The sequence below is a fragment of the Megalobrama amblycephala genome, linkage group LG14 (genome assembly GCF_018812025.1).
Source record: "Megalobrama amblycephala isolate DHTTF-2021 linkage group LG14, ASM1881202v1, whole genome shotgun sequence".
Taxonomy (NCBI): Eukaryota; Metazoa; Chordata; class Actinopteri; order Cypriniformes; family Xenocyprididae; genus Megalobrama; species Megalobrama amblycephala.
The window spans coordinates 10,754,341-10,781,690 of record NC_063057.1 but is presented as its reverse complement, the minus strand read 5'-3'; the positions used below and the strand labels follow the sequence as shown (position 1 = coordinate 10,781,690).

General features: G+C 37.1%; 1 protein-coding gene and 1 long non-coding RNA gene across 4 annotated transcripts in view; one reads left to right on the top strand and one right to left on the bottom strand.

The window, feature by feature from the left end:
- Positions 1-3,248, top strand: part of net1 (neuroepithelial cell transforming 1) — a 30,863-nt gene extending 27,615 nt beyond the window's left edge. For all 3 annotated transcript variants that reach the window (XM_048157452.1, XM_048157453.1, XM_048157455.1), the window contains 6 exons: positions 2-98; positions 185-261; positions 359-616; positions 715-885; positions 1,191-1,377; positions 1,487-3,248. In XM_048157452.1, the coding sequence (XP_048013409.1) occupies positions 2-98; positions 185-261; positions 359-616; positions 715-885; positions 1,191-1,377; positions 1,487-1,926 (1,230 nt within the window). In that variant the 3' untranslated portion in view covers positions 1,927-3,248. The remainder of the gene's footprint in view (position 1; positions 99-184; positions 262-358; positions 617-714; positions 886-1,190; positions 1,378-1,486) is intronic.
- Positions 1-27,350, bottom strand: part of LOC125246475 — a 107,356-nt gene that overhangs the window by 53,164 nt on the left and 26,842 nt on the right. The window lies entirely within an intron of this gene.

Sequence of the window (27,350 nt, the reverse complement as noted above, 5' to 3'; positions counted from 1 at the left end):
GGCGTACCATGATCCCATGCTGAAACTTTCTATCATGTCTGAGGAGGAGCTGACAGCCATCTTTGGAGACTTAGATGCTTATATTCCTCTTCATGAAGGTAGATATCGTACCCAGACATCTTATTTATTTTAGTTTAAATGATAATGACCAGTAGTACTCACTCATTTTTTTTTATCCGATCAGATCTTCTCGCTCAGTTGGAGAAGGCTACAGGCCCAGATGGCACAGTGGGACAGATCGGCAAGATTGTTGTGAACTGGGTAAGCATCCTTTTGCTGTCTTTATATTATTATGAAATGCACATTATTGTTGAGCATTGCAAGAGTGAAAAAGATTAACTCTTTTTTTCTTCCACAGCTGCCAAGGTTAAATGCGTACAGGGCATATTGCAGTAACCAGTTAGCTGCCAAAGCCTTGCTTGACCAGAAGAAACAGGACCCAAGAGTTCAGGACTTCCTACAGCGCTGTCTTGAGTCACCTTTCAGCAGGAAACTAGACTTGTGGAGCTTCTTGGACATTCCTCGTTCACGATTGGTCAAATACCCCCTTCTTTTGAAAGAGATTTTAAGACACACACCACCAGATCATCCAGACACAGCAAGTCTTGAGCAGGCGGTAAGTACAAACAACCATCTTATCAACTGTAGGCTTTCAAAATTTCTGTTGTTCAGGTGAAATTTGGTGTTAATGCTGCATTTGTTCCTCTTCTTCAGATAAGCATTATTCAGGCTGTGTTGGCTGACATCAACATGAAGAAAGGAGAGTCAGAATGTCAATACTATATCGATAAGCTGGAATATTTGGATGATAGACAGAAAGACCCACGCATAGAGCAGTGCAAAAGCCTGCTTTGCCATGGTGAACTTCGCAACAAAAGTGGCACGGTGAGTTTGTCTTCCACACAGACACACCCATAACAGCCTGAACTGCTGGGGGCAAATCACTTCTGTCTTTTATTTTCTCGATATATAAACACAAAAGCCACCATATTCCAAATAAGGCCATCGGAGGGAAGAAATTGGCTCCCTTTATCTCTCAAACACATGACACAATGACAGGGGAATCTTTAAGAGCGCCAGGGGAGAAAACTGTTAATACTTGCAAATCAGTCCAACGTTCAAACAACATGTCAATAACCAGACCTTTCTTTTTTCTTTGCCCTCTTTTTTTTCTCCATTTTTCCCCTTAGAAGTTGCACGTGTTTCTGTTCACGGAGGTTCTAGTCTTGACCAGGCCTGTGACGCGGAATGATCGGCATTGTTTCCAAGTGTACCGCCAGCCAATTCCAGTGCAGGATCTCGTATTGGAAGACCTGCAGGACGGAGACGTTCGCATGGGCGGCTCATTCCGAGGGGCCTTTAGCAACGCAGATAAAGGTAAGGTTCATGCCTCTAAGTGTCATGCTGATCACACCACTTCCTTCAGTCGTTTTTTTTTTTTTTTTGCTTCCTTTTGCTCATTTGAATCTTTTTTCCCCCCCCGTAGCCAAGAACATCTTCCGGGTCCGCTTCCAGGACCCATCTCAGGGTCAGTCCCACACACTCCAGGTCAATGACATCTTCCACAAGCAACAGTGGCTCAACTGCCTCCGCAGCGCAATGTCAACCCAGAAAGATTCACCGCTCCCTGAGAACGAATCATTGACCACCCCTGCCAGTACCGAGGTTTGCACCAAACGGCGCTCTTCTTCAGTCTCCGCCATCATCCATATGGAAGAGATGGATGAGAACTGTCCGCGGGCCGCAGTTTCCGCCCCTTCCTCCCCCAGCTCCGAGGAGCCCCCCAGCCCCACACCCTCCGCAACCTCCACCCTCTCTTCGTCCTCTTCATCATCTTCGATTTCCGCCCCCTTCCTGCCCCGCAAATCTAAAAAGGACAAGCGTTCACTCTGCTCGCTGGGCAAGAGGAAAGAGACCATGGTGTAAAGACTGAGCTATCCCAGGGTGTAGATGGAGTGGCATTGTGCGGAGGACTTGTATTTATGTGTGTGTATAGACTGTGTGTGTTTCTACAGCAGTGTTTTTGTGTTACTGTCCACAATGGCAGCTATTATTACGAAATCCCTCCCCCAAAAACCCTCCCAGGTCCACATGGGCCACACCAGTACCAGAAAGACAGTATTTGTGAGACGACTGTGTGTGGATCTCAAGGGATTGAAGATTGAAGATATCCCACACATTTAAAATCACCATGTTGATTTGTGTGAAAACGCAAGATCACATCTAGTCTTGTTTACTGTTAGTTTGGTCATGTTTTTTGTTGTTTATTTTATTAATATTGATTTTTTTTTTGTAATTAAAGTTATACTTTTTTTAAACTTCTCAATAAGATATTTACTGTAGCTCTTTTTTGTTTTATTAAAAGCACTGTTTAGCTTTTAGAAGGGAAGAATACCCACTGAGAAAAAAGACGAAATATCAAAAGTAATGAATACTTTGTAAAAGTCTGATTCACTCTCGCTCTACTGGAAGGCAAGTCTTACAAGTACATTCCCATTAAATAGATATTTTATCAGCTCCATTTTATATTTAAATCAGATGGTATAATTTTTTTATCAAGACAAAAATGCTATGTTTGGTAGCAATATGATTTTTAGTTTCCCATTGGAAAATTAGCTATTTTGTTAATGCAAAAATCAAACCTGAGCCATATTTGTTTTCCACCCCCGAAAATGATGGATGAATATTTCAATGTAGCATCTTGCATGGAGCTTTACTTGTTGAGTCCTGCCTGCATTATCATGAGGGCCCAGTGCATGTACATGCTTGTCAAAGCAGAAAGTTGACGTAGAACGGACAGTCGCATAGAAGAGAAGCTGAATGTTGAATGAGGGCTTGAGAAATGTTGACGTGATATTTAGAAGGAAACTTTGGAATAGAGTTGGAAATGACTAGATGGACTACTTTATTGGCGCTACTCGATATTAGCAACCATCCATGGACTTTGGTGTGCTGTTATTTTTATTTCGTAGTGTCTTCATGAAGTAGGAAGGTTTGATACACTGGTAACAAGCCAAGATGTTGTTTTGAGAAGAAAGAAAGATGAAAGGTATGTTTAGGAGAATGAACTGTTAAAGAAGGTTAAAGAATGTTATGACCACTTCAAAATGAAATGTCTGTAAAAAGTTTGTAACTGAGAAGAATAGATGTACAGTATTGAGAAGGACTGTGGTGGCCTGTATGTACAGTATGTGGTGTAAAAATCAACTATTAAGAACAATAAAGGTCTGTGTAAGATTTGCATCTGACACCAGAGTTTCTTCTTTCTTCTGATGTGAATTGCTGTTCTGCACTACAAAGCATAAAGTTTTCCAAAAGCATTTCTGAGACGTTACGAAACCTAAATGTATAACACATGCCGATGCGATTACGAGAAAGATATCATGGAATTGTTTCCATAAATTCCAGGTAGACAGGCACTCAATAAGCATACAGACACAAATTCACTCACACGCAGGTTAATTAGTTGAACTACTTCTGTGCTTTTCTCCGTTGACAATGAATCACTCAAAAGCACTTTAAACAAATCCCCCAGTGTGGCCGACATGCCTAAATCATCTTCCATTTTTAGCGTTTGGATGATTTTCATATACCGAATCTGTGTCTTATCCAGCTCCACTGCCTTAACCCCCCCTCTCCATTTCATCTAGAACTTGGCAGCTGCATAAAGTAAGTCAGTCTGTATTAAACAAATACCTTCATTTATCTCCACGAACCCCCTTCACTGATGGTATTTGCCTCTGATAATCTCTTTAGTGGGAGGCCCAAAACAAATGGGCTGTCAGGAGTCACTTAGCACGTCCGCTGACGCGCTTTGGAGTCTGGATTCGAATAACACACGATCGCTTTTGTTTGTCTGACGGTCAATCAGAGAGCTTGTGTGTGAACACTGACGATGGGTCCCAAGAATGCGATCGGTTCTCGTTTTAAAGCTAATCTCAGCCAATGAGTTCACAGCATGGATTGATTTTACGTGCATTAAGTCATTTGGCTCTTAAATGCACAAAATGGCCTTTCTGTGCTTGGCAAGGCCACTTTTAGGAGGTTCGGGTTTTATGGAGAAATTGCCTCACGTCTGCCTTTTAGGGATAATGGAATTCTCCAAACATTCGTTCATTTTGCCCGGGGAGGCTGCCTGCTGTCGCTGATTTACTTTAATAAATGCTAATAATGTAGACGCATGACCTTTCCGGGGTCAACGAATGGTCGTACGCATTTATGAGCAATTTGTGTTAACATAAAGGGGGTTTGTATTGTGAAGCAACACTCCCGTACATTGTTCCTCACTGTACGGGAGGAAACACAGCATTTATTGAGTCTACTGGGAGGAACTCAAACAAACAGATGATGATGGTCAGTTTACAACTGCGAACAGATGCAGTCACAAGGGGTCTGGGAGAGGATGACCTCATAAAACCTTTCCTAATTTAACAACATTTAGATCTAATTTTGTGTGAAAACAGCCCAACGTTATGGCAACGAAGGTCTTGAAACACACTACATGTCTAAACAGCCACTGAATTAGCACCTACCCCCTTGAGTGTCTAAACAAGTATAAAGGAATCTTTGCTCCTTGGCTCCTAAATCATTATGGTTACATAATCAAATGTGTCTTCACTGTGTCTCTTGGATGATTGGGGTTATGTAATGTTTGACAAAGACTAATGGAGACTAAATCTTGCAATAAGTTGCTAATAGGTCACCGTCCTCACATTGTTATAGGTGATGATTGAGCGACACAAACCATGGGCTTAATAGATCTTCAGTATGGATTACGTCTTCATGCATTCAGGAAATTAGACCTTGGTTGTGATTTCATGGAGGTGACGGTTATTTGATCATGAGTTTGAAGTACAAAGTATCACTCATATACAGAGTATCACGGTTATTAACCTAAAGGCACAGCAGAACAAAAAAGGCTGATGAATCCATTAAAGCTCAGATGTGGTTTGGATGTCTTTTTTGTTATCTTCCATACATTGTTTGTGTCTGAAAAAGGCAGCAAGGCATCCAAATTCAGTATTTGCACACTAATAAGATGCCTTCAGTTTTTGAACTTCAACCACCAACCTACATGCACAGGATTGTTGGATTCAAAAGGGAAAAAATGGTGTCCAACGGAGCAAAATCCAAAGATTTATTCAATTTCTATCAACAATAAGCATTGCAGATATTAAATATTTGATCGGTTGCATCTTATTGTATAAGGCCCTGTTTCCACATGGTATTAAAGGTCCCGTTTTTCGTGTTTTTTTTGAAGCTTTGATTGTGTTTATAGTGTGCAATATAACATGTGTTCATGTTTCGCGTGTAAAAAAACACAGTATTTTTCACATAATTTACTTATCTGTATACCGCTGTTTCCACTGTCATAAAAACGGGCTGATGACTTCCTTGTTCTATGAAGTCCCTCATTCAGAAATACGTAACGAGTTCTGATTGTGCCAGCGGTTCCTGTGTTGTGATTCGACAGCAGCTTAGCGCTCCTTGCCCGGAAAGGTCACGCCTCTTACCATAACATGGAGATGCATGCGCTCAGTGTTATTGTAAACATGTCTTTAATTTTACCCTATCAATTTGAGCCGGAATCAGACCCGGTGATTGGACTGCGGGATGAAAATAACAGCGTTTTGACGACATGGCGACAAACACACTCTACAAACGCAACTCTTGTGTATTCCTGTGGGCGGAGGTTAGTCAAAAAACTGTTTTAGTGACGTCATTAAAGAAGGAAGTAGAGGGATGTAGTCCAAACTGGCCGTTCGATGTAGGCAACTTCTGTTAAATAAAATATCTCGCTTGGCATTGAACTTTGAGCTTTAAAATTTTACAAATTTTATTTATACTCTAACAACAACATTACACACTAACTAAAGTTTGAAACATGGGATCACGAAGAACGGGACCTTTAAAATGCTTTTTGGTCGATTGGATCACAAGTGGACGAGGGAGTGACATACCCGTTTCCACCTGGTATTTTAATCCGTTTTTAATTCACTTCTGTCCTGATTTCTTCGAGGGGAGGGTCTATGGGTGGGTAAATGTATAGGCTTTTTCAGATCTTTCCATCTAATGAACAAAATAAGCTCTCAGAATTCACATATGAACGCGCCTGGAGATGACAGAAAAACATACGGAGAGCATCAGCTATCATTTTTGCTCCGATAGCCGCAATACCACGGCGAACGCTGTGAAGAGATCAGGAATGGTGAGAGAACATTGTGCTTGGTACATTTTTTGTCTTCAAACCAAACTTGGGTCTTCAGCTGACAAAATTTAAATCCGGTCTGGCTAGCGCACGCTTTCCATAATGTTTACGCATTAGGTTAGTAGGCATAGTGGCGGTTCAAACACATTCGATCACATGAGCGCTTCCACTACAAAAGCAATCTGGTCGACTGCGTTTTCGACTGCCTCTGGAAGTGGTCGAAAGTGGACAAGCTCAAAACGTTTTACACCTGTATTTAACGTTGTCCACTTGTGACCCGATCGACCAAAACGCATCTTAATACCAGGTGGAAACGGTCTAAAGCTCACCTGAATTTGTTCTAGATCAGTAGCCACAATGTTATGGTGTCTTGGAAGCCTGTTCGAACCAGTTTAATTTGGCAGTACAATCATACACAAACACTGCATGTTAGGTCATTGACTGAGTAGCCAGCTGCCTTCAGTTTCAGACACAAGCAAAATATGTAGGACAAGCAGCACAATAGTCATCTTATTAACTTGAGTTGCTGATAAGATGAGAGTCAAAGACATAAGCTAGCGTGCACTTATTCGGCACTCAAATACCCACTCTGAGACACTTTGAATGGCTTATTTAGACAGAATATGACTTCATTCACCCAGAGGTGCTACAGAAAAGAATAGCATGATATACAAAACCTTAACTTCCGAGTTAAAGCTGGGAACTGGTGTCAACTTCGTATTAATGCCATGAATCACACAGTACTTGTCAAAGTAACATCCTATTCATCCTTCCTGTTTCTTATATTGTTCACATGCTAGATCACATTCGGGAACAAAACCCTAAGCATAACCAACAAAACAGAGCAATGGCCCAATGTGGATAGAGCACAGGCTTCACACGTTGGAGCCGTAGTGTTCGTGCTGGTGACTCTCTCCAGTAATTTTCTCTTTCACTATGAAATTTTTTGCATGTTGGCCCTTCAAATAATGTCCCGTTAAGGCAAGTCAGTTTTTTGGCAACACCTCTGTGTAGTATATATGCAGCCCAATTGTCAATCATACAGCATTATCCAAGACTGAGAGATGGGTCAAAGAGGGTCAACAAGTTTGATCGCCAAAGAGATCAAATCAAGATTTCTATCACTTGAATGATATGTTCCCAAATTTCACTTATTGCATAAATTGTGATTTGTTTACAGATTTTGTTTGTGAAATGTTCAGCTTATGCAAGAGGATCTATTCCTGACAGGAGTTACAGCCAAATTATGAGTCAGTTCTGTCAGTAAGGTGAACGCCGTTCCAGGGAAACTCCTATTTTCATTTTTCTCTCTTCATGGGGGATTGCAACATTGCAAGACCATCAAGATACATTGGTTTCCTTTTTGTGCTAAAGCTTTGTATAAAATTACATTTAGCAGACACCGTTTATACAGTTTTATGCTTTTATATACACACAAGAGAGATATTTATTATATTTATCTTTAACTCCTCCTCCCAGGTTTCATCATTTAACTCTTACAGAGTTTCTATGTTGTTCTTGTGTTGTAGAAACTAGGCCTACATCAATATCTGCAATTACTGCTTACTATTTTGTTGTCAATTGTTGTCAAATCTGAGGACCACACCTACTGTACTCTCAGCTTGAGACAATTACATAACAATGAACTGCATAGTACATAGTTACAGAAAATGTGTGCATATCTTGCTAATACTTAGACAGCAAAATGACTGAAGCACTTAATGACAGTGCAGTCGATGAACAATTTTAAAATGTATGAAGTGCAGTGCTTCTTGTAGGCATGACATTTTTTTAACCATTTTGTTTAAAATGTAATATTTGCCATTCAAAGTTTAATTAACAGTGATAGCATCATCATAATATTTGCATATTGAGTTCTGATTGGCCTTTTTTGTTTTTGCGCATTTATTTCCATACTGGATTGCGAGTATAGTCTTTCTGGAAGAATTACACTGGAAAGTTGCAATGGCAAAATTTAAGCAAAGTCTAAAAATAATCTCCTGCTGCTTTGCAAGTATCTGTATTTCCTTGTGGAAACGCAAATCTAGTTTCAATAGAGGACTGCTGCCCAGTTGAAGCGCACTGACAGATATGGAAAATGGAAAGGTTAATATTACTATAATGGTTGGCTTTCTAGTGTACTAGAAGAAAAAAATCTTGAGGTTTCATAGAGGTTTTATGCTGCCTCCTACTTTTTTTATCTAGTTTTTTTACTCTTTCAGGACCATTGACACTCAGTGGCAATTAGAGGATCACATTAAGCCAGTATTATCTATTATTCTCTCTGCTCAAATAAATGGTGTTATATAACACTAACTGAAACATGCTCATCTCTCTAACTTATAATTTTAGTCTTTTGTTTTCCTTTAGTTAAGTAAAATCAGCTCAAATTTGTGCATGTTAAGACCAAATTTAGTAGCATGACATCATGTGGTACATTACGAGGAAGGATTTTGATTGTGTAATACATCTTTCCCCACACATTATTGCACAAAACACAATGTTCTGTGGCTTCAGTCAAGTTGAATTATGCTTTTTATTACAAAAGAAACCAGAGTCTGCTTTACTTTAATTTCCTCCCTGAATACCTGATGGCTTAGAAAAATCTAAAGATGCAGCTTTAGTTTTGGGCTAGACCTTTGGCCTACGTTGTGTTTTCATCCATCAGTTATACAGGTCACAAGAATAAGCCCTTCAATGTCCATACACAAACATTCAGAGTTCCATCTGGAATAACAAAAAGTGCACGTAGCCCACGTCTTACGCACTATCTTACCCTGAATGTTACCTTTGCCTTATGTAACATACTGCATGGATTTTGACTGCATCTTCGAGCGAATCCACTGTGCGCAGGCTTGCGAGACTTTGTATGTGTAGAGCCTTATCTTTTGATAAGTTTGCGTAGAATAACAAATACTTATTGGACCTATTGGTCTTCACTCACCTGTGCACCAGAGACTTGTGGGTAGCTTAACATTAAACTTTGCAATTCTCCACAACTTTAAATTCAATGGACCTCTATAGAGAGAACAATGCTTTAAGCTCCTTGTTATCGATTAGAATCATGATTCACTCACTCAGTGAATTGATCTGTGATCTGAACTACAATCACAAGTTGTTACTTTCGGTCATATTCAAGTCAAAATAAACCAAGATCTTTGTGTTAAATTATCTCAAATAATACAAATATCACATTAAATGGATATAATTTAGAATATTATAAAAACCTTGTATGTATGGATGCACTGTAAACCCTAATGCTCAAAATTGGTTTGAGTTGCGTAAACTTAAATTAAACAAATTAGTTCAATCAAATGAGTATTTAGAACTTTCTTTTTCTTTTGAGTTCACAAAACTGACACATTTACGTAATCTAAATTGTTTCACTGTTTTGAGTTCTATGAACTTGTTTCTTTTAATGTAGACAAACTTATATTTACCTGAAATGGGGCTTTTTCCCAGCATGCTTTTGGCCTGACACTTGAAAGGGAGAATAAATGCTAAAATTAAGTGTTATATAATGTTTTTTTATGTTTATTGCTATTGCTATGCTAAAGTATTGTCACCAATTAGCAAGTTAGCATTTACTGAATTAGCTAAAGCAGCCAAGTTTCCACTACTGAAAATATTCAAGTTGAGATTACATGATAATTTCAAGTTAAACATATGAATTAGCTTACTCAAATCTTTCAAGTTAAGAGAAATTAAAATGTATAAGTACAAAATAAAAATCTGCTAGTTTTGCTTACTTAAACTTTTAGGCCAGACAGGGTTTATCCTAAATCAGGATTAGGCCTTAGTTCAATTAGGGCATTTAAGTAGCTTTTATAAATATTCTATATATATATATATATATATATATATATATATATATATATATAAAAAAGTTACTTTCAGTTAAAACAGCTAATTTCTTAATTAAAAAAAAAAAAAATTACCACAATTTTTTGGAGTTTTGCCAACTTATTCAGGTTTACAGTGTGTATATATAAAAACATGAAATGCTGCAATTAATACAAGTGCAATGAAATATGAAAAAAGGCACAAAATGCTTTTATGTAAACTTAAAAAAACTCACAAAAATACAACAAAATATGATTAGAACAATTTCTTATTTATGCTCATATATGCTCATTTTAATCGCAACATTTCATAATGCATTAATTTCATCATAAGATGAAATATGCCTTGGGGTGTACAAACATACATGCCTTTTTCCTCTCATATTTCAATTTTCATTTCACATAAATAGACTATGTCTTATTAATGCTCCTATTACTGTAATTTTTTAAAATGTCTTAAATATATCATGAAATATTCTATTTTATCATTATTTCTTTCTGTTATATTCCCAGATACAAAAAAAATAAGGGGGTTGGACAACAGAAAGCATGTGAATCTTTTGGATCTTGTGTAGAAAGAGTTTGATGTGAATAGCTTGTGTCAGTTTCATGATTGTGTAAGTGCACAGGCAGGGCTGACAGCATCACCTCATAAACAACGGACATTCTGCTCCTCTTAAATGCACTTCTGGCACAGAACATCTACCACAAAACAGACAAAACTCTACTGAAACTATGATCACTGCCAGCAGACCACCCATTACACTACCATAGCATCCTCAACCACTATAATCTAAAAATACAGGCATTAGTTATGCAATTTCTTGAGAAGAAAGAAAAAGAGAGCCAAATTTAGAAGTTTCAGAGATGTTGCGATTGAGGTTGTAATTGTGTGTGGCGAGGAGGGGGGATTAAAGGTCTGGGTGGAGTCGGAGAGAGAGATGTCTGTTAACTGAACCAGGTCCAAATTAAACACACAGCACTGGGGGGTCTGTTTTCCCTGTAAGAGAATCATTCTCTCTTCCTGTTGAAACAGATTTAGAGCTTTAGACAGTGACGAAGACCTTGCACTATTGTTCTCCTGTGACCTCAGCCTCCACTGACTCCAATCTGTCTGTTCTGAGGGCCCCGAGGGCCTTCAAAATACAGGAAAATGAAGAGAATCTCTGAGTTTTACACAGTCAGGGATTTTTTTTTTTTTTCCCCAACAATGTAGACCGACAGCAACCTCAAAGGAATCTCTCTCTATCTCTCTCTCAAGGGTCTGAAGGTGTGTTACACAAGTGGTACTAAGCTTCTTCCAGGCCAACACACTCAATCTCTCTCATGGAAAACATCAAAGGAGGAAGAAGCAGTCCTGAAGCTCAAATTATGTGTTCCTGACGTGAACACAATGCAAACAGACAAGACTGAACAGATCTCAGCCATGTCAGCAGGTGCTCATCTCTCTCTTTGCATCTCTTTATTATATATAGCATCTTCCCATTCCAAAACAATCTCTCTAGTCTTTCACCTGATATTGAAACTATCCTCTTTTCTGTCAGGACCACTATCGTCAAATTTGATTGATAATTGCATAGAGTTTGTATTAACGGTATTGTTCTGTTCTGGGCAAGAATTCCCTGCGCATCCATGCAGCTTAGCATGGATAAGAGCAGGGAGAGCAGCAATAACCCCCCCTAGGGTAAACAGAACAGGACCAATATATGCAGATATAATTAATGTCAATAATTAAACATGTACACATATTTCAAGAATTTGTTTGATTCAGGGGAATCATAAGGCCAATCCTGACTGAAGAGAGGAGGAGCTGGGGATGGAGGAGGGTAATTAGCTCCTGAGAATGCAATAGCTGCTGATAATACTGAAGAGCTTATATATGGATGCTGTGATAGGCGTCGTATTCCTATAGGTAGACGTGAGTCACCTGGGAGTCAGTTGATGCGAGCTTGACTGACATGACCTGCCAGAACTGACGCTAATGCTGGATTTTTAAAAAAAATCCTAAATCAAACTCCCAACCAACTCGACAGGGCAGCTCTGGCTCAACCAACAGCGTGAGTTTAGGTTGGGAATATCTGTTTGTCTCACCAATGGAACTGAAATCAGATACTTTTATTATACTTTTATGTTCACTTAAAGAGAATATTTTGGTGTTACTTTAGTAGTTTTGTTGCTTATCAACTTAATTCTGGATATTTACCCCTAGTTTCACAGACAAGACTTAAGCTAGTCCCAGACTAAAATGCATGTTTGAGCTGTTTGAACTGAAAGCAACTTGCACTGATATATCTTAAAATATGTAAGTGCCATTGTTTACTCTCAAGATTCACACCAGTAATGTATTTTTTTTTTTTTTTTTTTTTTTTCCAAAAAAAGCTACTTAAATGTCCTAATTGAACTAAGGCCTACTCCTGGCTTAATCTAAGCCCTGTCTGTGAAACCAGGTCCTAGTGACATAAAATGAATCAGATTTGTACATGTGCATTTTGTCATGAACAATTACTTTAAGATGTATTTTTGGTGTTTTTACCTTTATTATGACAGGATAGTAAGTTGACAGGAAGTGAAATTGGAGAGAGAGAGAGGGGAACAGGATTGGAAAAGGTCCATGAGCCTGAACTCAAACTCAGGACGCCCGAAGCACAACTGCACTATATGTCGGCATGCTGCCCACAAGGCTATTGGCGCCAACCCATAAACTGAATTCTAAATAAATAAATGATCCAATAAATATCCATTGCATTCAAGGTACATATTTTGGTCAGTCTTGATTTAAATTACAGCAACAGCTGTCCGAAAGCCAAGCACATTCTCAAAATTAATCCAGGATGCTAATCTTGCATCCTGAACCAACACTTCAACTAGAATTTACATCATTACTTATTCTTCTCAGAAACCTTCATGTAATCCCAGGAGCCCAAAGAGTCTGAAAGCTTTTTGGTCATTTGAACAGCAAATTTTTTAGCCAAGTGGTGTCTTAATAAAGGGTCAGTTGACCAGTCACAACAAATTCGACTGTTTTCACAACCACAATTTTTTACAGTGATTCACACAAGCTGTATTTATTCACACATGAACGGACCTTTTCAGAGTTTCAGACTAATTTTTTCCTCATTCCTTGCATACTGCTCTGCATTAAGTGGATTAATGACACCTGAGATTGGGTTCCTTGAGAACAGCAATTTACTTGTAGATCTGTAAACACAAGCTGTGTCCAAAATCAGTCCTTATTCCTTATATAGTGCACTATGTAGCATCCATTCACTGTAGGGAATAGTGAACGAGTAACCCTTTGGTCATCTCATTTGTCCGCAGAGTTTAACTGCCCGAACAGAGTGACAGTAATGTTATTTCCAAGAATTAAAGGTCTAATGTGTGATAAGATGATGCCATCTGAATGATCAGGGATTGGTCAGCGTACTTCCTTTGAGAGAAAGAGTTTACGCTGAGCTGTCATTGTGGTGTGGACTCATTGGTCGATGCTTGTGTTTGTGTGAAAGTGAATGTTGTCTCTGTTTGAGGATGCGGTCAGCAGTCAGTGAGCTGAACTGCAGAGTCATCTGCTATGCTTTGAAATGTTTCGGCCTACAGCAGTGATTCCCAGAAAGCCTCCCATCATGCATTGCTAGGAAGGCAGATAATTCTCCTGTCCATAAATTAGTGAAAACAGCAGTGCTGCGAGACAGATCAAAGAACACAGAGATACTCAAAGCAAACCAATAGAGGCAAAACAAGAGTTATCAAGCAGGACAGACAGTGGAGGTCTGAGAGAGGCAAAAAGAGGACAAATCATTACATTAAACAGTCAATAAAAATAGATATATTGATGAAGAAAAAGGTGAGCTCACATAACCTGTCAAGAACAAGCCATAATTCACAAAATAACAAAAATAAATTTTGCATGTCAATTAAATTCAATAAAAAAAAAATTAAAAATCATTTACACATATTGGTAGTATTTCTATTGTACTGCTTGTATATATTAAATACAAATATATAAATTAAAATTATTTCAGTGAAAAGTTCTATATTTCATTTGCTAAATACTTACACATCACGATAGTATTTACTGTACTGCATTTAATTTATGTATTTATTTAATTTATGTATTTTAAATACAGTTGACAAAAATGGTTATAAGAATGACTTCTTTGACAATATAGTAATTTGAGTGAAAAAAAAAATGGTTTTGAGTGGAATTTGAGTCATTAAAAAAAAAAAAAAAAAAAAAAAAAAATTAATCAATGGTATTAAAATTTATTCATTTATTTCCAATGCAAGAAAAAAACTTTTTTATTTTGGGATTTAATGTGACCTTGATATGTTTTTATCTCCTTAATATCAAAAGGTCAGTATGTATAAAGATGTTGACTTCCCATAACTGAACTGATGGTCAAAAATAAGCCGTATGAGCCATACAATCAGTGAATGTGGTGTGTATGACACCGTTTTGCACACTATAGTGCTGCTATGCAGGGTTTGCGTGTGAAAGGTTCCCCTCACTGGAACACTGCCATGGCTCGGAGCAAAATTCTGCCTTACTCACCTGTTGAGTCAGCCAGTCACACACAATCTCCGATTTCACCTCACACAGACACCAGACAAAAAGACAAACAAAGAAAGACAAAGAGAGAGTGAATGAATGAGAGTTGAAAACTCAGAGAAAGAGTGACAAGACAGAGAGGACCAAAATCTGGATACAGTTAGCAGATTAATCGCAGCACAAATCCTCAATATGGTTGCGTAACACCTTCAACGGCTCTCCTACCCGCACACGTGCCCGGGCGTACAAATAGTTTGCCTAAACACTTCAGCATCTGTCCGCACAGTAGCACATTGCGAAGCGTAAACTACAGCAGAAGAGCCAGTTATCTAACCGCTCCTCAGAGCTGCTGCAAAAACAGTGTCCTCCCAGTTCTCCAGCATTACAATAACACGACAGAGACCTTCTCAACAACCTTCAGATGTGAACGCAGCAGCCAAAACAGTCTGCAAGGCCACCATTTTCCATCTGTACTGTTCTGAAGAAAAACATATTTGTGAAGACCTTTACCATGTCAATGAGTTTCAGGCTTTTAAAATGTCACCTGAAGATCATTTTATCTTCATTATAAGCCATATTCTTAAGGGATAGTTCACCCTAAAAAAAAAAAAAAATAATAATAATTTGCAGATTCTAATTTGCATAATGACCCCCTCACTTATTTTTAGACAAACTGCCTCTTTAACTAAAAATGGAGTGCAGGTCTGTATATAACAGTGGCTTACAAGAAATTTCTGTTTCTCCTTCAGCCAAGCATTATTTTAGTAACACTTAAATATGGCAACTACATTTGATTACACTATAATATTATAACAGTCACATATTTGCTGCTGGTTTCCCTCCAACAGGGTAAACACACACAGTTTTGACAACTTATGTAAGTTAGAAACAGCGTCTGCCTGCTATATCTAGTATATAACAGAGGCGGATTCCATCCATTTTATGACCCATAACCTCATGCCAGACACAAACTGTTATCATTATATGTGTAAAATATCCAGATAGGCAACAGGCGGTGAATCGGTTCTGTCGCAACCCTAATTTGTAGACCTGTAAGGCTTATTATTCATCTTTTCTTTTTTTTCCTTTTGGTAGGTTACGATTTATGAGTTAAAAAGGTTGTTGTGTTAACATTACTTGAAGAGTCTGTTGAAAGTCTGTGAAGTTGTTAACAAGATGCTATATAAGGACTACAGTGGTTTCATAATTCATGTTTGAGGGATTTATGTTGTGTAATGTTATATTACAAATACAACTTTGGTTACACTTTATTTTAAGGTGTCTTTGTTACACTCTAATTTTACATTTAAGTACTGAGTAATATTAAGGAACTACATGTACTTATGTATAGTGTTAGGAGTAGGGTTTGGTTTGGTTAGTTGCATATAATTATGCATAATTTGTAGTTATTACTATAGTAATTACATGTAACAATGACACAAATAAAGTGTTACCATATTTTATATATACAGTGGGTACGGAAAGTATTCAGACCCCCTTAAATTTTTCACTCTTTGTTATATTGCAGCCATTTGCGAAAATCATTTAAGTACATTTTTTTCCTCATTAATGTACACACAGCACCCCATATTGACAGAAAAACACAGAATTGTTGACATTTTTGCAGATTTATTAAAAAAGAAAAACTGAAATATCACATGGTCCTAAGTATTCAGGCCCTTTGCTGTGACACTCATATATTTAACTCAGGTGCTGTCCATTTCTTCTGATCATCCTTGAGATGGTTCTACACCTTCATTTGAGTCCAGCTGTGTTTGATTATACTGACTGGACTTGATTAGGAAAGCCACACACCTGTCTATATAAGACCTTACAGCTCACAGTGCATGTCAGAGCAAATGAGAATCATGAGGTCAAAGGAACTGCCTGAAGAGCTCAGAGACAGAATTGTGGCAAGGCACAGATCTGGCCAAGGTTACAAAAAAATTTCTGCTACACTTAAGGTTCCTAAGAGCACAGTGGCCTCCATATTCCTTAAATGGAAGACGTCTGGGACAACCAGAACCCTTCCTAGAGCTGGCCGTCCGGCCAAACTGAGCTATCGGCGGAGAAGAGCCTTGGTGAGAGAGGTAAAGAAGAACCCAAAGATCACTGTGGCTGAGCTCCAGAGATGCAGTCGGGAGATGGGAGAAAGTTGTAGAAAGTCAACCATCACTGCAGCCCTCCACCAGTCGGGGCTTTATGGCAGAGTGGCCCGACGGAAGCCTCTCCTCAGTGCAAGACAAATGAAACCCCGCATGGAGTTAATTAGCGCAAATGATTTTTAATCATTTTTTTTGCAATTAACAATAACAACACATTCTAAAAGCCTGTTAGAAAATCATTAGTACCTTATTTTGGCTGGTTTGTGCTTATGAAATATATGGGACACGGTTATATAATGCCATAAGTTCCATCATAACAAGACATGCAGTCAAACTTTCAATATATCAATGGCCATAAAGGTGTATCCTAAGAGAAATATTCCCACCTGTAAGGTTAGCCAGGTGTAATTTCATCCAAAGGGACTTTTGGCCTGCGTGCAAAGAGGGATTTGCTCCCCATCGCAGAGAATAGACCCGAGATGCCGTGACCTGATTTCTCTGCTCTCAATTTCAAGTGTGATTGCTCAACTTCAGCTCTGTTTGCGCTCCAAAGTACCTCTGTGTCTTCACAATGCAACATCTGCAAGATCTCACAAACACCTTGTAAACAACCTTATTCTGTCAACAAGCCTCTGTGGGGATCTGATAATTTCAGTCAAGAAATTCAGATGAAAGAATTCCATCAAAAGGCGTTTTCTCAGAAATATACCATGAGACCATGAAGTGAAAATACACCGTAGAATGTGAGATAGTTGCAAATAAGTTGTTGTGTTTAACAAAAGATTATCTCTTCTTGTCGAAGGGAATGAAAACAAATATAATAGACCAAAAGGAAGTTCCAACAAAATTAAACATTCCATTTATAGTGGTAACAAACTCAAAATAGATGTTTGCATTTACTGTACTGATTACATCTAAACAGATATACAGCTCTTTTCCTGTGTGTCCAAATCAATGTTTAGAATACAGTCAAATGATCTTCTGAATTTACTCTTCTAAAATTAGACTAATGGCTGGAGGCAGGGGAGATAATTTAGTCTATGATACCAAATTAGCCTATTTAGTTTATTAAAAGAAGTTAAAGGTGAGCAATGACCCAAAAAGGGACTCTATGATATGAAAGGTTGCATGTTCAATCCCAATCCTTGATTTCTTTGGCCGAATTTGTAGCGCATGGTGCTAGCATTGTCGAAGTCATTGGTTTGATTCCGAGGGATAAAATGTACACCTTGAATGCATGCATGTCTGTTAAATGCATAAATGTAGGTGACCCGAAAACTGTACAGTTGAACTGGAGCTTTGCACAAGGCTTTTAACCCCATTTTAAGTTGGAGAACTAGTTGTAAACAGCATATGGAAGATCACTTTTGGATTGAAAGCATCTGTTAAATTGCAAATAACTTAAGATAAACCAACTAGACGCACTTCAGATAACACTCTTCCTCTCTCTTGCTGTTGCTTTTCCTCTCATACATAAGTAAACACAGAACAATGTATTAGTCCTTCTGCATTGTGGCTTATCAGAGTTTCAGTATCTCAAGTTTAAACAGACACGCATACAATGAGCCTCTCACTGTCCTTGATGGGTGCAACACTTTGCCCTGTGCTGGTAGAATGAAAACAATAACAGTGTTGCTATGCACACCAAACCAACAATACTGTCCTTCATGAGTCATTCGAATTTTTTAAATGTCCCTACATTACCAATACATTACAAGACTTCTGGGCGGGTACTGATAAGATGATAAGTGTTCAGCAACAAGATATTCAAAGACTCCCCGATACCAGAATTATGTTTTCTATTTCAATAGATTAATTTGAGGCCTGTAAAACAATGAATTTTAATCCTGTGGCACAATGACTACTAGAGTCCTCTTCAAAAGTGAATTGGGCCTCTTTAAATTCACACTATAACTGGCCTTAATTCCTGTCTATAGCTATTAGGTTACACTTTGTTTTAAGGAATCCATGTTATGGTGTTATTATACATTTAAGTACCAAGTATTAATTAACTACATGTACTATAGATCTTATTCAGAGCGCAATGACAGGTATGAAAGCGAGGCTGTGAGGGATAGACTTGTCATGTTTTCAATGGTATCCGCTGTAAAAAGCTGAACATTGTAATATGAATTCACTTTATTCATTATATTAAATATTGGTATCAATGTTATTGTTAACTAAAACAAACCATTAAAATAGTTTATATCAATTGAAAAGGCTGGAATAAAATATAAATTACATTAAAAAATGTAAACTATTTTATAGCAATTCCTATTTTTGTTTAAATTGAAGGACTAAAATTACTAAAACTAAAAAAAACAAACAAAAGCCAAACAGAAAAAATAAACTAATAAAAATGACATAAGCACAAAAATGACTAAAACAGATTAAAATGGTAACTGAAAATATAATAAATTCTATAATAGTGTACAAATACTACTAAAATGTCCCGGATTGGTATATTATTATACAAAAGTATATTTCTGTCAAAATCAATATATATTTAAACTGATTTAAAGAGATTTTAGTCATTTTGAATGTGCACGTATGAGTCATAATTCTTGAAACACTGTTCAAATGAAATATTAATAATAATAATAATAACCACCGAAATGAATATGAAAATCCTCAAGCTGAAAACCCTCAAGCTTAAGTGTTGGTAACCGGCACAAACCCTGAATAATCATCATTTTGCCAGTCAGCAACACATTTAACCCTAAGATTGCTCCAGGTGGATCATCCCTGTAAGAAGTGTACTGGAGGTTTTTGTAATTAGTCATTTAATGGACACTTTTCACATGTTAACTTGCTCCTGTGAACCTGATTCACATTAGTGCCTCATTCATTAGCATTTAAGTCTGAAAGAATATGTAAAAGGAAACCTTGCCACTTTCTGTTTAACTTCCTGAAACTGGTTCAGCAAGAGAGCAGTTTCTCTGCTACCATCCTGGGTGTGTAAGAACACAAAACCTTGACAAAACAAACCATTTTTCATCTTTTATCTTATACAAGCATACAATCTACCCTATATCTTTAGCTAAAAACAACAAGACCGCAAGGCTTAGGTAAAACAAACAATCAGGCAGTCAGGAACAGATAATTATCATCATTACTACAACAGAAGGCGGAATAAATGTAGTTTTAAAGATCAGTCTCAACAACCAGGCAGTCAGGTGCAGATCACTATCATTACTATTACAATAGAAAGAGGAGTAATCTTAAGATTTTAAAATTTTAAGATCGAGGTGATAGAGAGCACTGTATGCCCCTAAAGCAGTGGAGTTTTAACAGCTCATGTCATTCACACACACTCACGTCTGGTTCCAGCTGTTACAGTAACAGCTGGTGAGTGCATTACTGCATCACAGACACAACAAGCCTCTCAGAGCGAGGAGCACAGGAAGCCCTTGATTAAAGCACTTCCTGTCTCGTTGCCCGGAGCATTTGCGGTGTCGTTTTTCTTCAAGTGTGAGAGCATATTGCCAGATTAACTTCCTGATGTAGTTTATTAGAGTAATATGAAACTAGTCCTGCTTAGATCACATAGAAACATTGATGTAGAAACACTGGAAATATCAGCTCTTTAAGCCCAGTGCACAGAACCAGGCTTATTGCTGTGTATGAAAACTAAGAGGAAAACTATTGTTTAAAAATAAAATAAAAAAAAGAAATGGGCAGAATAATCTGACTCATGTCAGATAACATCACATTGGTTGTATAATGTGAGGCGCTAGTAAGGTTACTCATACTGATAACAGTTGGAGATAAATGAAATGTCAGTGGGCATCACGTTACTATAAGTGTATAAGCATTTTTTGAAAATTAAACTGCTATTGTGTATTTAAGGCGAGACAATAGGGTAAAAAAAAAATAACTAATAGATATCACCATACTTCCCCAGCTGATTGATTGCATTAAAAATTGCAAACATTTTTTGTGTTACAAGTTTTCTAAAATCGTATGTATAAATATGCAAATGAGGCATTATCTGATTAAATATGCGCTAATTTGCATACATTTCTAGAACAAAAATCTGAATATTGGATGACGTCAGGTTCAAAATTCTCGTTTAAGTTTTTGGACATATTAAATTCAAATATTTTTACAGAGGGAATCTCTTTTTATCACTCCATAATTCAGAAAATACTATCAACAGCCAGAAAAAAAAATAATTTTCACCATTTTTTTAGGAATAAAATGTTGTATAAAATCAGGCAAATTATATATCAACAAATCCCTCTGTAAAAACCTTTAGAATATAGACAGGAATAAAACTGTAAAGTTTAGTGTATGTAAGTTCAGCTGAAGTGGAGATTTCTGAAACAGAGCAGGAGAAAAAACTCATTTTGAGAAAACAGCCTTTAAAGATATTTACTGTAATTTAAATCTATAGACGCAAATAGATAAAGTGCTATAAAATAAACACTTAAAAGTGTATTTTGGATATTTTCTTTCCACCAGTCTGAAAAAACACTTTACGAAAAGCCAAAAAGCACAAAATCTCAAAATTGACAGGTGCCTGAAAAAACTGTGTTTTTGCCTGTAGTGTCTCCCCTTAAAAGTTCTGACTTTGATGCATCCTTGGTTCTGCAAGAATAAGTGTGTTATTTCAAGTCAGTTTATACTACAAAAATGCAAATTTGTGAAAACAGTGACGTCATGCGCATGCGTGTGTTCAGTATAGGCGCGTAGTGTTTCTTTACAAAGTGACATCGCCAACTACTGGCCTGATATGAACGATGCAGCATTTTTAGTCCGGATCCGTGTGAGCGCGGTGTCGCTGTCTGTATGTGAAACTTCAAAAACACAAAAGGAAAAAACGTTTCCATTTTTAGTACATCATTGTCATGTAAATGTACCCTAAAACAAACTAAAATTATGAAATTGTAACCATTTTTTTTTGTAAATCAAATCAATAAACAAATGCACCTAAAAACATACCGAACTAAAAAATTTAAACCGCATTAAAATAAAAGCATATTTAAAAATGTTAAACTATAACCTTGCTGCAAACTTGAAGTGTTTTAGGGATAAGATTCGATTTAAATTTCTGTGGAAAGAGCTGTGCCAGTTGAAAATTTGGAAACAGTGAATTGGATTTCACAATTGCAATCTAAAAGGCGCCTGAAACCATATAAATGTCACGTCATAATGTGGTGTTAGGAGTTGAACTGCAGCCAACATCGTCTTTGTCTCGACTGCACGAGGAGCAGAACGTCTGGGGAGCCTCCGTCTACTTTAATAGTGGAGTCTGTTTTACAGATGTTATCGCATTAGTGACTCAAAATCTATATCATGATGTCTGCCAGGCAGGAAACCTCTGTCATTGTTTTTACACAGAGGAATCACTGGTGTGATCAACTAAATGACACTTCCCTGTCACTCACTCTTTACCTTTCACAGTCTCACTCAATCCCACTTCAAAATTAGTCCAACTTCTTATTCACAAATATTAACATATTTGGGCTTTTCACACTTAAGATCACAATCTTGTCAATGTTTTACATACTTCAACCCAGAGTTTATAAATGTGCTTTGATCCTGACTACCTAATGTTATTATTTGCGTACTCATAAAGGTCAAAAACATTGAGTAGACAAATATAGGTAACACTATTTCAATAGTCCAATTTAAACATTCTACTAAATAAGCAACTTTGCAAGTACATATAATCTACCAGTCATTAGAGTATTATTAGACTGTCTGCTTAACACGACAGCCAGTGCCACAGTTCCTCAACAGACCGACCATACCGGCGTGATGAATACGATCCTCAACTGGACACGACCACAACGCAGCCCTGAAGTATCAGCAGAGATGGAGTCAACTAGATCATTCACTGTGAAGGCCTCATCGACACGACAGCCAGTAGCACAGTTCCTCAACAAACCGTCCATACCGGCGTGATGAATACGATCCTCAACTGGATGGAACTGAAATAAATACTTTGATTGTTGCGATCCTATCAGACTTATGATAGCAACCTGATTCGTAACAAAGCACAGTTCACAGAGGAGAACTGGCCCCCCGACTAAGCCTGGTTTCTCCCAAGGTTTTTTTTCTCCATTTTAACACCTATTTGCCACTTGTTTGCCACCTGATGTCACCTGTTGGAGTTTGGGTTCCTTGCCGCAGTCGCCTTTGGCTTGCTTAGTTGGGGACACTTGATATTTGACTTGACATTTGATATTCAACAGTATTCTTGACATTTATTCAACAGTGCTTTGATCTGCCTGCATTGACACTATTCTTTAAGACCTGCTGTGCAGCAAAAATTATGTACCAGTTATCAATGTAAAGCTGCTTTGACACAATCTGCATTGTAAAAAGCGCTATATAAATAAAGGTGACTTGACTTGACTTAAAATCTGCTAACACTTTATTTTGATGCTCCCTCAACAGACATTCTACCGACTATAAGTAGGTTTGCAAGTACATGTCAACTTATTCTACTAACCCTAACCTAACAGTCTATTAATAAGGAGAGTTAGTTGACATGTAGACGCAATGTTACCTATAGTTAGTAGAATGTCTAAAGTGGACTATCGAAACAAAGTGTAACCCAAAGATATGCATATGTGAAAATGTTTCCACAAAAAGTTCACTATTAACTCTACTGAAATGCACAAAAACAAATAGGTTTGCCTTTGGATATTTTCATTTCTGTCTCAGACACTGAAATGAATTTGCATGTGGAAGTTTCTGTGGCTGTACAAATCTCATGAATATTTAATGAGCTAAGTGCTGATGCAGTTTCTGATTAGTTGTCTTTAAAGTCTGCAGCAAGGTTAAACATGGTGAGAAAAACCTTGTAGGGACAAACCCAGTGGATTCAGTATTGACAATCCTAGGTCATGTTTATTCTATTTGAGGGAATGCGAAAGCCTTGCATTTTGTAACCAGACCACATGTTATTGCTTTCCAGGACTCAAACACTGTTAAATAACAGATCTAACCCTGCAGGGAACAAAACACAGTGTACTATATCCGCTGTCAATACATAACAGCGACAGAAAACGAGACAAAGATATTGATGTATTGAAATTGCCTCATATTGGATATGAGGACACAGTTATATTTAGGCAGGCATTACATGATCATGTCTGGATCAGCGCTAGGTTGCAGTGCCATAAGCCTAATTCTAGCCACCCGCTACAGCTGTTCCAGTAAAGTATGTCATTGTAGGTGAATCAGAAATATACTAGTCCTTAACTGATTCCAGCTCCCCATTGGCATGTATATCTAAGCAGAGAGTCTACTAGAAAAGAAAAAATGTGAATGGATCTATTTAGAGTCAAGCAGGCGACAGAGATGTGCGTTTTATCTGTTTTGACAGTTTCACCGTCATGACATCATACTTTGTTCTCGGCCGGTTCGGTCACCTGACAGGATGCACCAATGGGTTTTCCCTCAAACATTTGAACGCCTTTCTCTGTATTTACTATCACCTAATCTTTGTGCTGTCTGGCAAACAACAATGAGCCATTTTTTGTCTGCATTTTAGCACATACCGCTGGGGCCGGTTTACTTGTGGAGTGCTTTGTTCCAGGTTTAGCCCTCATCATTGAGTGTTCAAAACGATATAGCAAACAATAGGGCTAGTGACAAACTACAGTTTAAGTTGTGTCAGTTCTGATCTAACAGACAAAACGCTTGTTAGCCAATTTGTTATTTGAACATGATGGTCAGATACAACACTTGCATATACAAAAGTTTACTGTTTGCTAACCCGCTTCTCCTGTTTGGAGTACAAACAAGATTTACAAGACTCAAGCAGCTAGCATTAGTCAAAGTTTGTGGATTGTGTTTGCTTTATCTGCTTTTTTTCCTGTACCCAGCAGGAACATAGGCTCATTGGAAAAACGTGCCTCTTCCAATGTATACCTGTAACTCCAAAAACACACATGCATACAATTCACTGCAGTGTACAACTGAAATGAAAAGCAAGTCCGTAAACTTCATAGTTAGGTTGAACAAAAAAGTCGAGAGAGTAGAGAGGAGCATTTTGATAAATATATGCTCTATTACATATTCATTACGATTTCTACTTAACCGGTGCTTCAATATTTAAAGGGTTAGTTCACCCAAAAATGAAGTTTCTATCATTAAGTACTCACACTGTTTATGTTCAGCGCTTCCAGTTTCTACGTCCGAACGCCGGCTCATTATTGGCCAGCTCCTGCGTCAACATCACCCGCATGCATCGTGCTGCTCATGTGAACAGCGTCGGCCAATACAGAGCGACCGTTTGGACGTAGAACCAACAGCATATGAGAATGACAGGGGAGAGATTAATTTGTTCAATAAAGTCATTATTTTTGTTTGGTTTTTGCGCACAAAAAGTATTGTCGTCGCTTCATAACATTAAGGTTGAAGCACTGTAGTCACGTTGACTCTTTACTACTTTTTTGGACCATGACGGTAATTATGTTGCTTTCTATAGGGGATAAAAAAACCTCTTTGATTTCATCAAAAATATCTTTTTTGTGTTTGTTCGAATTGTGTTCCAAAGATGAATGAAGGTCTTACGGGTTTGGAACGACAGGAGGGTGTGTACTAAATGACAGAAATTTCATTTTTGGGTGAACTAACCCTTTAATGTATATTTGAATAAATGCATCATGAAATCAAGCTTAATTACAGTCATCATTTAAATGTTTATTATATATATATATATTATATATATACACACACAGTACAGTCCAAAAGTTTGGAACCACTAAGATTTTTAATGTTTTTAAAAGAAGTTTCGTCTGCTCACCAAGGCTACATTTATTTAATTAAAAATACAGTAAAAAACAGTAATATTGTGAAATATTATTACAATTTAAAATAACTGTGTACTATTTAAATATATTTGACAAAGTAATTTATTCCTGTGATGCAAAGCTGAATTTTCAGCATCGTTACTCCAGTCTTCAGTGTCACATGATCCTTCAGAAATCATTCTAATATGCTGATCTGCTGCTCAATAAAAATTTATGATTATTTTCAATGTTGAAAACAGTTGTGTACTTTTGTTGTGTGCCAACGCAAGAATAAATTACTTTGTGAAATATATTCAAATAGAAAACAGTTATTTTAAATTGTAATAATATTTCACACTATTACTGTTTTTACTGTATTTTTAATTAAATAAATGTAGCCTTGGTGAGCAGACGAAACTTCTTTTAAAAACATTAAAAATCTTAGTGGTTCCAAACTTTTGGACTGTACTATATATTATATATATATATATATATATATATATATATATATATATATATATATATAAATATATATATATATATATATAGTACACAGTTATATATATATATATATATATATTAGATTCGAAAACTGGCAGTTTTAATAATTGCCAATTTTTTTTTAACACAAATCTGTTAAATTGACCTTTTCATATAATAATGTACTTACTGACAGTTTTTCCTAAATAGTTACAGCATTAGTTGAGAGATTTTTTTCCTTGAGAAAAACTGACATGTAGGTGTACCTGATATATCTCCAAATGAATCGATTCAAAACCAAGAAATCAGAAATGAATTCAGTCACAAGCTTATGTATAGTGAAATTTGTTAAAATTTGTTAAAATTAAAAATTATGCCATTTGACTTTAACAATATCTATATGGGCCGATTTCAAAACACTGCTTCATGAAGCTTCTGAGCTTTATGAATCTTTTGTTTCGAATTAGATCTCCTATCAAACGGCTAAACTGCTGAAATCACGTGACTTTGGTGCTCCGATTCACTGATTCAGTTCGTAAAGCTCCGAAGCAGTGTTTTGAACTCGGCCCATATAGATATTGTTGAAAAGTCTTTATTTTGCTTTTTTGGCACACAAAAAGTATTCTCATCGCTTTATAATATTAAGATAGAACCACTGAACTCACATGAACTGTTTTAAATGTGTTTTTAGTACCTCTTATGGACCTTGAGAGTTTGAATGGCTTTGCTCTCAATAGAGGCCTCACCGAGCCATCGGATTTCATCAACAATATCTTAATTTGTGTTCTGAAGATGAATGAAGGTCTTACAGGTGTAGAACGACATGAGGGTGAATAATAAATGACATTATTTCCATTTTTGGGTGAACCAACCCTTTAATGCCCAACCGTTTCATCAATTAAATAGTTGGGTTTACTGTATTTTTTAAGCACGACTCATTGTACATTTAATTTCCAAACTGTTGCAATACTTACACAAATCAACATAAAACACTGTCAGATTCATATTCTTCACTTTCACATAAAACCGAACATGTTTTAAGTACCACTCGCTGGAGATTTGAAAAGTAGTAGCAATGTAATATAATTTTACTGAAATGTTGGCACAGGCTCGTTTTTCCAGAGAGGATTGAGCTTCCTCTTAGCTTTAACACAAACATGGTTTCCTGGTCATGTGCTGTGAAACACTATGCTTAAAGCGGAAGCTCGTCATTTTTGCGCTACTAGCGAAAAACTGATTTTATTTAGCTAACTTTTCTCTATTAACTTCTTTGCTGTTAAATTATGAGTCACATCTCTACCTGTGAAACATCTTAATTTAAACTAATGCTCAATTGCATGCAAGATCCAATAACTACACTTAACTTCTTTCTGCCTCTACCTGCATGTGACATCTAGTCTGAATGAAGCAATTACCAGT